Source organism: Pararge aegeria, chromosome 2 (genome assembly GCF_905163445.1).
Source record: "Pararge aegeria chromosome 2, ilParAegt1.1, whole genome shotgun sequence".
Lineage (NCBI taxonomy): Eukaryota > Metazoa > Arthropoda > Insecta > Lepidoptera > Nymphalidae > Pararge > Pararge aegeria.
Window position 1 is genome coordinate 10,850,764 of NC_053181.1, and position 14,493 is coordinate 10,865,256.

Below are 14,493 nucleotides of genomic sequence, written 5' to 3' on the forward strand. Positions count from 1 at the left end.
TACTTTGCAGACACTCTATAAAGCTAAAATCTAGAGTCGTTAAGATATTTCATTAAAAAAAGAAATTTTAGTCCACAGATAGTCCATTATACAGTCCAGTCACATTTATTTGTATATAAATTTAAGTAGTCAAGTATTTCAATTTATTCTATTTTATTTAATATCTTGTTGCAATAATTAATTAATAAGCATAATTGGGCTTAGTCCGTTCTAGTTAATCAACAAGCAATAAATATATAAATTACTCCAACCTTACAGCTAAGGGTAAAATAACTGTGAATGGACTTTAATGCTCAGATCACCAGATCAGGACCTAACTAGTCTGTTATTACTTTGTTCTTTTTGATTGATTGGCTGAACGGTGATATACCTATGCCGTTTCCCAACGAGAAGAAAAAAAAATGTCTTTGAATACTGTTGTCAAAATGTTTATAATTTATTTACTGGTCTGTGGTACTGGTTGTTTGTAATGTATCATCAGATTTAATCGTAAACCTTTATACCTGTATTTAGTATTTTGTAAATGTTCGTAAACAAAAATAACAATATAATCTGTCAATGGCGTAAATTCGTATTCCTAAAATTCCTGTTTTGCTATAGTAAGTAGGATACAAAGAACAAGCTCAATTCGAGAATGAGATCATGTAAATAAATTCTAATTATTAGGAACTTACTGTAGATAAAAACAGATAATTACTAAAAAGTAACTTGGTTCTAAACAGGCAAAAACCTAGATAACTATGCCTAGCCAATATGAAGAAGAGCGAGTTTGGGAAGGAACAAATCACCAGTATGAAGTAAGTTTGAATTTCAAAATAGCCATTGCCAAGTACTTAATGTTATTATTGAATAAAATTATGAATTTCGGATTTTTTTAACAGGATGAAGGTGCAGAAGATGTCATTGATAATCCTGAAGAAGTTCTGCAGGAGTGCTTGGAAAAGTTTAAAACTCCAGACTATATAATGGAGCCAGGTATATTTGGACAGCTCAAAAGATACTTTCAAGCTGGAGGAAATCCAGAGCAAGTTATTGAACAGCTGTCTATTAATTACAATGCTGTCGCTCAAATGGCAAATTTATTGGCTGAGTGGCTTATTCTTGCAGGTAAATTCTAATTATTTACAAACCAATATTTGACTGATCAAATTAACATTTATTTAATAATTATGTATTTGGAATGGTTAAAAGTTACCAAATTCAATAGAATTAGACATTTTGAGTGTTTACTATTGGAAAAATGTATGTATCTTTGTAATGTTCTCAATAAACTCCCTGTACGTAAAGGCTTTAAAGGAAGTTTTAGTTAAAAGGTTGGTAAGTAGGGAATGTACATATTATGTCCAAAAGGAAAGTTTGATTAGTACTTCCTAAGTATATGATATAACTTTTAATTGCTTCTCCAATATGAATGATTAGAACTTTTGATGGTACTTATGTATCTTCTTCTTAGGGTGCCGTCTCCTTATAAAGGTTGGCAATCATTAGGGCTATCTCTACCTTGGACACTGCTGCTCTAAATAATGATTTGGTGCTCTTTCCAAACCATTGTCGTAGGTTTTTGAGCCATGATATTCTTCTTCGGCCAGGCCTTCTGCCTGCCACTTTACCTCGTACGATAAGCTTGAGAAGTTCATATTTATTTATTTTTTTACTTTTGTATACAAGTATAACTTTTAAGCTTTCAAAAAAATCAGAACCTATAAAGAGAGAACAAACCACACCAAATATGATTAACATCAACATTATCAACCCATTACTAGCCCTCTACAGGGCATAGGTCTCATCTGAGGATGAGAATGATTTAGGCCATAGTCCTCCAACCTGGCCAAGTACGGTTTGGTAGGTTTTACATGGCTTTTACTCTTTATTAAATTTTGGAGAACACTAAGTCATGCTAGTTTGCCCACAATGTTTTTGCTAAAGCAGGTGATTAAAAAATACACAACTTTGAAGTTTTTTTATTTTATTTTCAATGTTAAATCAATAACAATATCATTCTTACACAAGTATTGGCTTGGCTTTTCATTCACTGCATACATTCTCAGTTTCCACATCAGTCTCATTGAATAATATTTACAATAGATTACCTTAAAAAAGTTCAAGTTTTGGAAATATGATAATATTTTACATCGGCTAAAGAAATTTTTAAATTTGGGGTCTAATTGTATATACAGGTCTGCTGTGGGAAAATAATAATAATAAACAACAATAACAATCAGTTATTTTTCAGGCTTCACCCAAAAACATTAAAATTTTATATAATATATAAAAATAATTAGTATGAATTAAATAAAAATTCATGTGGAGTAAATTCATTTGCTAGCATATCCTGCTGCAAAATGAGAAAAAATCCATCATAAGACTCAGATCCATGGTCCTTTCAGTCAAGCATTCAACATGTTTAATGACCAATTGGAAGGTCTGGGGTCAAAGCCCTTGTAGGCAGAGAATTGTGCCACTCTATATCTGGAAGCTGTGATGAAGCTTGTAATTCATAGTTGTGTTAGATGTAATCTAGGAATTCTCTGAGTCTAGTCGCCCACACTTCATACATGTATATAAAGCACTCTCATAAAAGTCGAAGTCAAATATTTTTTTATTCAAATAGGTCCCATAGATGGCACTTTTGTAACAAACATTACATAAGAAATATGTACAAATTAATGAGATAAAGGCGATAGCTACATTCATAAACTTAAAACTAAAACTATGAGGATTTCAATCACATCCTGGTATAATAAAGTTGTTCATGATTCAAATGCTATACCAGTACCACTCAATTCACTTTAAAAATCTAATTCAAAAATTCTGTTTCATATTTCAAAAGGAGTTAAAGTCACAGAGGTCCAAGACATGGTTGAAAGACATTTAAAGGACATGATTTTTAAAACATTTGATCCTAAAAAGGCAGATACAATATTTACCGAAGAAGGTGAAGTAAGTATATTTGGATGTATTTTATAGTAGCAATAGCCAGTGATGCGAATGTTATCTGATTAGCGACATTTTCGTTTATAATCTTTCAAATCCTATTTTAAGTCTAAATAGTTAATTTTCTAAAACACATTTAATGTTTTACTTTACTATTTCAAATATGTATTATTTGCAACACAAACTTCTCTATTTCCCTATTTTACACTTTTTGTAGTTTGTTTTTTCTTTTTGTGATGTTGTTGTTTTAAAAAAAATGCTCTAACTTAAATAACATAAGCCCTTCATACAATATGCTAACTACTTCAGAACTCTTTCAAAAGAACTGACCTACTAAATTAGAAAGTGATGCTTTGAAAATTATGAGACTTATAGTCTTCCAAACATTAAAAATCAACATATTAAATCCAACATTGGACCGTATTTAATTGGAACTTAAAGCCTTACTTAAACTTACCTTTTAACTAGCCAATTAACTTGAAAATAAAATATTTAATATAAGTTATCTTTTTCAACATTTTAATAAGGATAAAAAAATGTTTTAGACACCAGCTTGGCTCACAGATATGATTGAGCACCCTACATGGAGGTCATTGATTTACAGATTAGCTGAAGAATACCCTGATTGCCTTATGCTGAACTTTACCATAAAGGTAAGAAATTAAAATAATTACAAAGCCAAAAGCACCAAAAATGTTATATCAGACATTATTACAAAATTTATGGTATCAACAAAAGAAATCCTTCTGGGGTTATGACCCGAATTCCTCCACTCCATTTTTTTTTAATTAGCAGTAATTTGCTTCAATTAGAAAGCAATTCCAACCTTAATTTATTTTTGCAGTTAATATCAGATGCCGGGTTCCAAGGTGAAATAACAAGTATATCCACTGCAGCTCAACAAATTGAGGTGTTTTCTAGAGTTTTGAAATCAGCTATAGTTGGATTTCTACAAAGTTCAGATGATTGGCAAAATAGTGTTACAGAATGTGCTGTAAGATTTTATATATTTTTTTTTTATATATGTTGTAAAATCAGAGAATGAACATATTTTAATTTACCTAAATATTATGTTTAATATTCTAACAGAAAATGGTTTGTCATGGCGCACATACATATGTGTATAGCCAAGTGATTGTTCACATACTGTCTCAAGAGCCAAGAGGTGGTGCAATTATGAAAAGACTGAGTCAGGAAATAACGCGTTGTGCACAACAAAGGTAAAGCTGAATTTTTTGCACTTCTATTTTATTATAAGTTAAATAAAAAGATTATAAATCCAAACCAAAAATTACAATGAACTGAACCGATTTCGATGATTTCTTTATCTTAAATTATATTGTCAATTTTATTGTCTGAATTTATTTTAGGTCCCATTTCAATTTTGTGACGATCAGACAACGATCTTCGTAGATTCATAGATATTCTTATTCACAGTATAGAACTACGATAACGATTAAAAAGCTTGTGTGTGAATTATTGCAAAACCAGGGCGCTGCTTAAACTATTTTGAAGGACAATCTGAGATGCTGATCACAAAAGGAAAACCGGCTAATTTTTTGTGGCTCTTCTTAGTAAAGAGCGCGGTTGGAACCTTCGTAGCTTTAGTTTTAAGTTTACGAATGAAGTTATCGCCACCACCCACTTCTATGTACATATTTTATATGTAATGTTCGCATCCAAAGTGCCATCTATGTGCCTATTTGAATAGATAAATATTTGACTGATTTTGACTTTAATGAACAGAATTTATAGGGTAGAAAGCATAGAAATCTTAATATCAAGACACTAGAATTGTTGTGTACGCGTCACTTTCTGAGCGCTCAAATTTAAACAATACAGAAAAACTTGTGAAACACAATAATGTACACGAAGCGCGTGCACGTTCGCGCAGTGTTACGCTGGGAGCCATCGTTTTTATACTTAGTCTTAAGGACCTTTGTATTGTCTTGGTATTATAATTTCTATAGTTCTGCAATATTTCAATAATAATATACTTATCAATTTAACATACTATGGAATAGTACAATACACTAGTAACTGTTACAGAAAAGACAGCTGGTAAGATTAAATTGTTTACTTTGTAGTGCTCATGATGTCACACCAATAACACTGGCTCTAACGCCAGGTGAATGCTGGAGAGGCGCGCGCACCGCATTAGCGGCCATGTTGTCTCGTGGTGCCCTTAACCCGGCAGACATATCAGTACTGTTTCGAGCGTACACACAATCTGAACCACCCCCGGTCCACTTGCTGAGAATACCGCACTTTTTAGGTAAACATTGAATACATATGGCCAGCCTTACAAATTAACGTGGCATAACGGCGGAATTTTTTGTTTGTTGAATCGCTACAAAGCGATAAGGCCGCCTTTTGTATACTTCTTCTGTCTGTGTTTTCTTTTATTCTTCTTCTGTATTTTTATTTGTGTGCAAATAAAGAGTATAAATAAATAAATAAATGTTTTGTCAGCAGTTTCGAATGACAGCGTTAAAAAACATTGCATAACGATTCCGAAGTTATACGTTTATTTTTAAAGCCATTAATGTTTAGTAACTTATCCCACGTCTTAACCGTAAAAATAGAATATCAATTTAATCACTTACCAACATTATCTTAAGAAAACAAGAAAAAGAAAACAGTTTTTTAATTTAGATACAAATCAATGGCAAAATAATATTCTATAAATGTTACACATTTTTTCGCAGAGCTTCTCGTAGACTCGCTATTTAAATTGGGTAGCAAACTTAATCCGGAACATAAATCGAAATACATGTATTTATTGGCGTACGCTGCGAGTGTTTGCGAAGGTGTCGCTCCAGGCAGGCCGGTAAAAGACGAATTGAAGGCGACGGTCCAGGCCATTGAGAAGATACACGCTGTTTGCAGCAGCTCTGCCAGCTCTAGTGAACTGATCGCCGAGCTTCCGTCTTTATATCATTGCATAAGGTTCGTATTCTAAAGTGGATGAAGTTTGGCAAAAACATTCTAATGGACAAGTCATGCTAAACTTAAATAAAGGACTACATTTCCATTTCGTATTTCCTGTTCGTTTGTGTGTTCAAGTTATATTTGTGTACATCTATTTTACTCACTGTAGGTTTGTACCCAGAAACGCACGCGAATGCAATAAAAATAGAATAATTGATGCCCATGTCAACAGGGCCCAAATTTAATAATCCACGATCTTTGAGAAACCGTACTTGAAAATTACATACGAACTATTCATAAGTGTTCGTAATAACCTTGAAGAAAAAAGTTTGAGGAATTTATTTTTGCATATAAGAATCAGTTTCAGAATATAGTTTAACGAGTTGCGAAGCCGAAATTGCAATGGGTGGGGCGGACTTTGGAGTCCTAAGGTGCTGACGTCATGAAATGGTAGTATTTGGAACTCCCTACAAAAGACCTATGTGCAGAATTGGTTGATGTGAAGATACTGATGATGAGTTATTTGTTTTTGTATACCATACTGAAAAAATTGTGCCAACTCCAGCCTTAAATACTAATTTATTTCTAGATTTCCAGTAGTCGGGATGGGTGTCCTGGTATGGGTAGAATGTGTAGTTACTGAAAAGTCGTATTTCAAGTTATGCACTGAACACTGTCCCGTGCATTTGGCTCTACTTGACGAAGTTGCCTCCTGTCATCCATTGTTACATCACAGATTACTGAAATTGCTGGTACAGTTATTTGAATCGCCACAAGATGAATTGGAAATACTAGTACAGGTAATATTGAATTTTATTTTTGGAGTTTATTTACTGAAGATCATAGCAATATTTCGGAAAAATAAAAAATTCAAAGCTCTATAAGCTGTATATCCTGTCAATAATGGAGCAAAACTACGCGCTCGCTAATGCATTTCTTTCACAAAAATTCTAAACAACTATACAGCTCAAAAAAATTTAAAAGCTATAATAATTCAAGAAGAGTTGATGGGGTGTGTAAGAATTTTTATACTATCTGTGACCAAAGGCTAAGGTATAGTTAAATTCCATAGAAGTTAAAGTCGGGTGGCTTTTTTTATCGTTGCGAAGTCGCCTTGTCAGGATCTTAAGAAAAATAATATTAATTATTTGTAATTGATATTCCCGACGCTTTCAAAGCACCACATTAATATTATTACCTATAATCTAAATATCATCAATAATATTTATTGTGTGCGGGGGCCTTAATAAACGAGGCATAACGTTAGAACAGTTATTGAGTGTATTCTCACGCTGCAACTGATAGCCCCTTGCAAATGTTAGAAGTTTGAAAAAACACTGCAGAACTCTCCGTTGTATTGTTGTATTGCCTAAACTTTAGTAAAACATGAACTTTTTTGTTTTAGTTGGAACTGAAGAAAATGTTGCTCGACCGAATGGTTAATTTACTGAGTCGCGGTTGTGTGATGCCCGTTTTGCAATACATTAAGCAGTGCGTAACTAGAGGCGACACAGATATTTCACTTATCAGATATTTTATTACCGAGGTATGCATATTAATATTACTAAAGTATTTAGTTACAGTTATTATATTTTCACTTCATTGCTCTCGTCGTCTGCTCTGTAAAGACGTGTTAATGATACACCAAAGTTAGGTATGTACTGACTTTGTTCTTATGGCTATGCACCTCATGAAATATTTATTATTAACCCTCACATGCTCTACGGAGACTGTTTTCGACTAGATTAGGTAATCTTTTATACCGACCTGTGAAAGTCTCATCAAAATCGATTCTTAGCTATGTTAAAATTGTATAAAAACTACGTCTCTTTCTATTTGTAAAATACTTTTCAAGCTCACTGTATAATTTGAAATCAATTGCAAGTTTTTAAATAGTGTAATGTGCTGTGATTCAGACTGTCATGTACCTTAAGAATAATAGAAGCAGAGCCCATGTTTAAAATGTGGTCCACACAAAAAGGAGTATTATATAATAAATATTTGTTTTTAACAGGTGTTAGATGCAATAGCTCCACCATACACTCAAGAGTTTGTTCAACTAGTATTACCAATGGTAGAAAATGAAGAAATCACAGGAACAATGAGGGCGGAAGGCGAAAATGATCCTGTTTCTGAATTTATAGGTAATAAATAGAGTAATTTTTATTCTGCGGGTTAACTATTTGTAAAAACTAATACATACCTACTAGTTATCCTGAATGTTGTGAGTCTTCTTATGCTAACAACGGTTAAACTTCGTTTTCGAAATTAAGAGACATTTCTCCATTGCGGACCGAAAAACTCGCCGAAAGTCACGAAAGTTATCAAAGTAAAGCGAGCGAATTGCTCTTAATCGCGTCCCGCAGATCTTTCGATCGCAGTTCGATCAGAGCTTAATTCTCCCAAACAAAAATCAATCATTTTTTCAATATGGCTCTAAGGAAATATAATTGATGAATTTTGGTCTGGAATGAAAGAACTTGACTTAAAAAAAAATCTTGTACTAGAGGAATTTTACATTATACTAATTTCAAAATCTCTTTGTTTCAGTTCACTGCAAAGCACATTATGTAGTGGTATAAGCTCTAAATAAATATTTTATTTTTATAAAATTTTTATTTGAATTACCTACTTTTGATTCGGATTCGAACTTAATGAATTACGTATTTCGTTTATTTATATTTCGTTAGTCGTGTGATTACCACCGTCTAGTAAAACCGACAAGATGTGCAAAGTGATTAAGCGTTCCCTTGTGATGACGCGTAACAACAGATTAGCAATGAAGTGTGTTATTTAAAACTCACTCACCAAATTATAACCCCATTTAATAGAATTATTAAATTAATTTATTAATATGAATTAATGCAGTACTTTCGGTGTGTAGCGCGACCAAGATAAAAAATGGAAAAAAAATCATATCATATCTTCAATGCGCAGAATTACATATAGATAAATATTAGCAGACACCAGCGAATATACAGTGAACAAAAAATGAATATACAATTAAATACTAGCAAATACTTTATTAAAGCAAATATTTTTTTATGGAAAGTCCCTTTTTAATTTTATTTAGTATGTTAATATTAAATTCCGCGAGAAGCCTTTCTTTCATAGTATCTTTTTAGGGCTTCTTCAAATACCTCTGCTACAGTCCTTTTCTTCCATATATCAACTTTAATTTTTGGCTGTTCTAATTCCTTCTCCACTGTTGGAACATCTTCTGTCTTCTTAATGACATTGGTTTCATTTGTTTCATTTTCATTAGATGTTTCAGCTCTATTATCACTAACAGCATCTTTCTTTTTCTCGTTTGTATCTTCATCGCTCGATTCATCAATGGAAAAGTCAGAATCTGCATCAACGTTTTCTTTTAAAAGTTTCGATTTTTTAAAACTTTTGATGTCATCCAGATTAGAGAAATTAATTTCATTTTCAGAATCTTCAATTTCACCTTCAGACAACTTTGTATCACTTGAAAATTTCCGCTTTCTGTAATTTCGTTGTTTACTTTGTTTTAAGTTCGCAGAAACATCATCAGGCTTAAATTCACTATCATTAGTCTCTTCTTCATTTTCAGGAGTACCATCCTTTGTTGTTTGTTCGCTTTTAGGAGTCTTATCTGATCCTAGCTTCTGTTCATATAGGTGTCGATAAAATCCACCTACAAAATTTAAATTGATAAATCTTGTTAATTTAAATGAACTTACTCTAAAATAAAGGTGTGGCAGCCCAAACATAACACAATAGTTAAGTATTAAATACTTATTGTAAATATATGTTTGCATGTGTTTGAGTTAAATGTTGAAAAAAAACATTAAAACAATGAAAAGTAACAATTTTAAATAAAAAAATTGAAAGCACAGTTAAACAATTATTCTCTCGAAAGTTCATGTGTCTTTGTTTGACCTATCAAATAAAGAATTTAATACATAAGAGGAGGCCACTTCAGTTAAGTCAACTTATAGTACAAAAAGCTGTATAGCACATATTACTAAAATAAATACCTAAATCTCTCTGCTTAGTTACATCTCCTATACTTTCTAAATATTCTTCACGTTTTTCTTTTTCTTCTTCTATGCGAATCTCTTCTAATTTTTTCTTGTAAGCTGATGTAACAAATACTTCTTTATCTGCAAACTCATCACCTTCCTTTTCTCTTTCTTTTTGTACCTAAAAATATCTTGTAGTGTTAATAATCTAGGTAAAACAATGTTAATTAAAATTTGCAATGCACACTAAAATATTTTTTTCAGTGATGGATAAAATACCTCTTCGAAGTTGTCATACAAATTTAAATTAAAAAAAAAATTAAATATTTCTGGGCTTTAAATATTCAAGGGACGACTAAATGACATGTAAAATATCACAATGTCTGAAAACCTTGTCTAGTCAAGATTGTGGTTGTTTGTTCTTAAATATTTTCCTGAAAAGGCCTGCTGATGGGCCAATTTGCATAAAATATTAATACACAGGCCCATAACTATTTATAGTTTGTTACATGATTATGAATTACAAATCTCTCTGAATACATTGCTCTTTGAAAGCATAGCTTTGATAGGTGTACTTATAGATGTAGACACGAGTCTGCTAGGATTTCAATGACATGTTATAAGAGACTGTTAAAATCAATTACCTGACGTTCAACTCTACGCTCGTTTTCTAATTTCCTTTTATTTGCAGATTTCATCAAGTTATCAATGTACTTTGGTTTCTTTTCATCTTTCTTCTTTTCTTTTTTGCTTTCTTTTTCTTTGGCCATGGAATCATAGATTTCATCATATTGATAGACTGTTGGATCATCTATAATTGCTTTTTCTTGTGAGATTTTTGACTGCAAATAAATAATTTATTTTTAATTAACAAACAAGCTGTTGCATCTATTCTTCCTCTGCATTTATTACGGCTTTTTTACCAATAATGTGGAAACAGTAACCTATTTTTGAAAAGTAGCTTATTTTATTCACCATCCTTTCAATTAAATCTATGCCAAAATTGTGGTGTTTTATTCTATTATCATGGATTTCCGCAAAGTAAAGCCTGCTTCTATCCAGTGTTTTATTCTTATTTGTGATATTGAATGCCACAAATTGTAAATCTAATTGAAAATTTTGAAATGCAAATTTTACAACCACATCAATCATGAATCAAGAAAGAGACATATCTCATTTTTATGAAATAGTTACTAATGAACAAATATTGATAAGAATATCACCCTCTTTTTATATAACAATTGCAAAACATTACTCAGCATCCTTTTGATTAGTATTAAATTTGCTTAAAATAGTGACCTAAAATAATGTGTGAAATTATAGCTAATAAGTTGTGTTGAATCAAGACATACCTTAGAAACATATCAAGAGTTTTCAGACATACCTGCCTATTTGTATTCACACTTGGTTGAAGAAGAACCGGTTTCTTCCCTGTGTCATCATCTGATTCTGAATCATTTCCAAAGACATTGTGTGAAGCTTGGAAAGTAAGTTTTGACTTATCACGTAAAATAAGTCCATATCTAGAATTAATGAATAGAATGAATAAATATGAATTTCATAGGAGAAAATTAAATAAAAAGCACTTTAAATAGACAGTAACTTAACTTACTTATTTTGGTTGGACATAATAAAAACTTGTAAAATCCTATACTCACAAAAATAAAACGTGCGAGCTCAGAATACAGAATGGGTTTATGATAGCTAGATTAGTACTTTCTGATGGTACCTAAAATCCATTTTCAGTAAACCAATTTTTTGTTTTTCCTTTCTGGTTTACAAAAGTATGCGATAAACTTTTATTGTCCGCCGTGATAGACGTGTCAATCATAGATTTATATATTTTTTTTTGTTTATTCTTTCCCATAAGGAATACACAGGACAGCCGAAAGAAATACACACCATTCACACAGACTACAGTCGTAAAAATGTAATAGGCCCGTTTTGACATTTGTGCAAGACCATAGAATGTAAATTGGAACGAAATTGAAAAAAAAAAAAAAAAAAATATCATATACATACAGTGTTTTAAAAATTCGTAATTTTTTTGAAAGAATATATTGCGAGTATTCTTTTTGCGCTTACTTCATAGTAGCATGCAATTTATAATTGTTGCGAAGCGTTTCGAAAACAGTTACGTTCTCAGTCTTTTATTTTTTAATACTAGTGTTGTAACTATTTTTTTACTGAATATCACCAACTCCATACGATTCTAATCGAAATTAAATATTGTGTAGTAATCTTTACTGAAAAGAATGAGCTTGGTTCTCAAAGCCGCAAATAAAATTTTGAATTGACATTGGGTTCTAAATAATAGATCTGAGTTGATGTATCTGACCAAGCGGCACATGACTGGAGCGTCCCCGCGCGCACTGCGCAGTTTTCCGTTCCCCATCTTGTAAAGTTGACTGTGCGTTCGTTTTATTTTGATATATATTTTATACTATTAGGTTAACTTTGGCTCTTCTATTTTAGAAATTGATTTAAACATAGTGATTTGACTCGATTTTTGTTTGTATAGCACGAACTCTGTTTCAACATGTTGAAAAGTGGACGTACAATCAACAGCCAGTCACGCGAATTTGTTGTGAAGTTAAAGGAATACTTTGAAACGAAAGAAAAAACGAAAACGAACGAACACTTTACAATACATAATCATATCGATCAAGTACTGATACAAACTTGAATCGATTTATCGTGAGTATCGAGTACCGAGTCGTATGGTTCCATAACTAGTTACGTCGCGATGACAAATGTCAAAACAAGCCTATTACTTTTTGAAGACTAATGGTCACAGAATATGAGACCTCTTCTAATGGCGACCTTTCGCGCTTGCCCCACTCCCCCGGTGACGCCGTAGCAACCCCTCAGCAGGGCTAGCACGGGCAGGAGATATAAATTATATCCCCCGATTATATCCTCTATCAAGGGATATAATTATCTTTTCCCCTTGCCAGAGCACGGCAACAGGGGAGAGGATAAATTTATCCCCGTTTGACATTTCTCGTGGATATATATCCCCCGCCCATAGCATGGGAAGAAATGAAAGGGGAAAGACTATCCTTTTTTGACATTTGAAAGAGACAATTTTATCCCCGTCCTTAGACGTGGGTTTAAAATTCTGTTAACGAATTAAAGTCGAAAAAAACATGTCTCGTGCTTTCTGGGGCTCTTATTATTCAAGTGAAATGGAGAAATCTGAACGAAAATTACACCGGCGATCTATACGTGACGCCAGTAATCCGTTCGAATTTCCCGATGCAGAGTTCCAACACTTGTTTCGGATGGGTAAAAATTGTGTGCTGTACTCGTGCGAGGACCTTAAAGAGGCACTAACCACTAAATGCTGTCGATGGACTACCAGTGCACATAAAAGTAAGTTGTTATTAAGTACCTAAAATCACCTTGTGCAAAGACATCATCTATATATGAACGTAGGTTTAAAAAAAAGCATGGCTAATCACTTTTTGTCTAGGTTCTCACATCTTTAAGCCTATTAGCGGACGGTAGTTATCAGCGGGGACAGGTCAAGACCATGGCTGTTGCTCAAACAACAGTCAGCAAATAACTGACCCAAATTACTGGAGCTATTGTCAGTATGTGAGTATATATAGGTACTTACTTCCTAATAATTCTCATTAGTAAATATAAATCCCATCCTGTTCAAAGTGCAGTGATGTGATAACTAGTTTTCACTTTATAGCCGAGTGCCCCTTGTACGTGTTGGTAAGATGGGAACTACAAGGTAAGGATAGAATAAGTGAAGAAGACCTAGCAAACCTCACCTTAGGGGATATTGTTAGGTTCACCACAGAGACTGGTAGGTTTCAGGGGGGACCCTGCCGGGACACCAGTAAAACCTGTGTCTCAAACATGGGGAATAGGGTGGAATGGTCCTTACATAGGACTGATCACCCGTCTGGCAATGGCAGACATCCCCTCATCAAATATAGATATACTTACTTTAATAATAAAATTATTAGTCAGTACTTAGTACTTCAGTATAAGTACATAGCAAAGATATTCAATGCTAGGTACTTTAATTATTTTTCATTTCATTTTAGACTAATGCCAAAGTAGATATTATTCCCGGGAACAGACTCTGGAGATCCACGATAGATGTTCAACTGGTAAAGACAAATTATTTAGATCAAGAATTTATCAAAAACTTAAACAATCAAGTAAGTTAAAGATTGTGGTGTGTGTCCATGACCAATTCATATTTATTAACTCTAAAGTAAAATATGAAAAGATACAGCTGTATGAAAGTAGAATCGGACAGTACTACATCTTATGTATGTTTTAAATAAAATGTGCAAACTTTCAAAACTTTACTTATTGTTGCCATTTACTAGTATAAAAGGGAAACAATGCAAATCAAAAAAAGTTACACACCTACCTATATCATTATATTATACTCCTCATAATTACCTAGAAATTACATGCCTAGGATTCTGCTGCATATGTTGTATACGACTAGTCTGGTAAATTATTCATATGAATATACAAAAAACAATGTCTCATTATAATAAAATTGTTTATTTGAGGAATTAGTACAAAAACTTGGCAGTAGATACTGTATTTAGTAATGAAATATAAGAAAATACAAAAAAAAATGTCTGATAAATTATTTAACATG

General features: G+C 32.6%; 2 protein-coding genes across 5 annotated transcripts; one reads left to right on the plus strand and one right to left on the minus strand.

The window, feature by feature from the left end:
• Window positions 1-462: 462 nt before the first annotated feature.
• On the plus strand, window positions 463-8,472 carry LOC120629773 (negative elongation factor D). 3 transcript variants are annotated; one of them, XM_039898821.1, is made up of 13 exons: window positions 463-644; window positions 723-797; window positions 882-1,107; window positions 2,831-2,940; window positions 3,480-3,587; window positions 3,779-3,928; window positions 4,024-4,154; window positions 5,022-5,209; window positions 5,643-5,883; window positions 6,455-6,665; window positions 7,271-7,411; window positions 7,880-8,009; window positions 8,416-8,472. In XM_039898821.1, exons 2-13 carry the CDS (start codon window positions 741-743, stop codon window positions 8,445-8,447), a joined length of 1,725 nt encoding a protein of 574 aa, XP_039754755.1. In that variant the 5' UTR covers window positions 463-644; window positions 723-740; the 3' UTR covers window positions 8,448-8,472. The 3 variants fall into 3 exon arrangements, with proteins under 3 accessions (XP_039754755.1, XP_039754763.1, XP_039754746.1); XM_039898829.1 differs by having other exon boundaries at window positions 463-599; XM_039898812.1 differs by having other exon boundaries at window positions 463-797.
• Window positions 8,473-8,887: 415 nt separating this feature from the next.
• On the minus strand, window positions 8,888-11,779 carry LOC120629793 (nuclear speckle splicing regulatory protein 1). Of its 2 annotated transcripts, none has more exons than XM_039898851.1 (5): window positions 11,584-11,779; window positions 11,239-11,377; window positions 10,499-10,696; window positions 9,870-10,035; window positions 8,888-9,526 (listed from the first exon to the last, which is right to left on the minus strand). In XM_039898851.1, the coding sequence occupies exons 1-5, from the start codon at window positions 11,592-11,594 to the stop codon at window positions 8,949-8,951; spliced, it is 1,092 nt and encodes a 363-aa protein (XP_039754785.1). In that variant the 5' UTR covers window positions 11,595-11,779; the 3' UTR covers window positions 8,888-8,948. The 2 variants fall into 2 exon arrangements, with proteins under 2 accessions (XP_039754785.1, XP_039754776.1); XM_039898842.1 differs by having other exon boundaries at window positions 8,889-9,526; window positions 11,467-11,779.
• Between the last annotated feature and the right edge of the window lie 2,714 nt (window positions 11,780-14,493).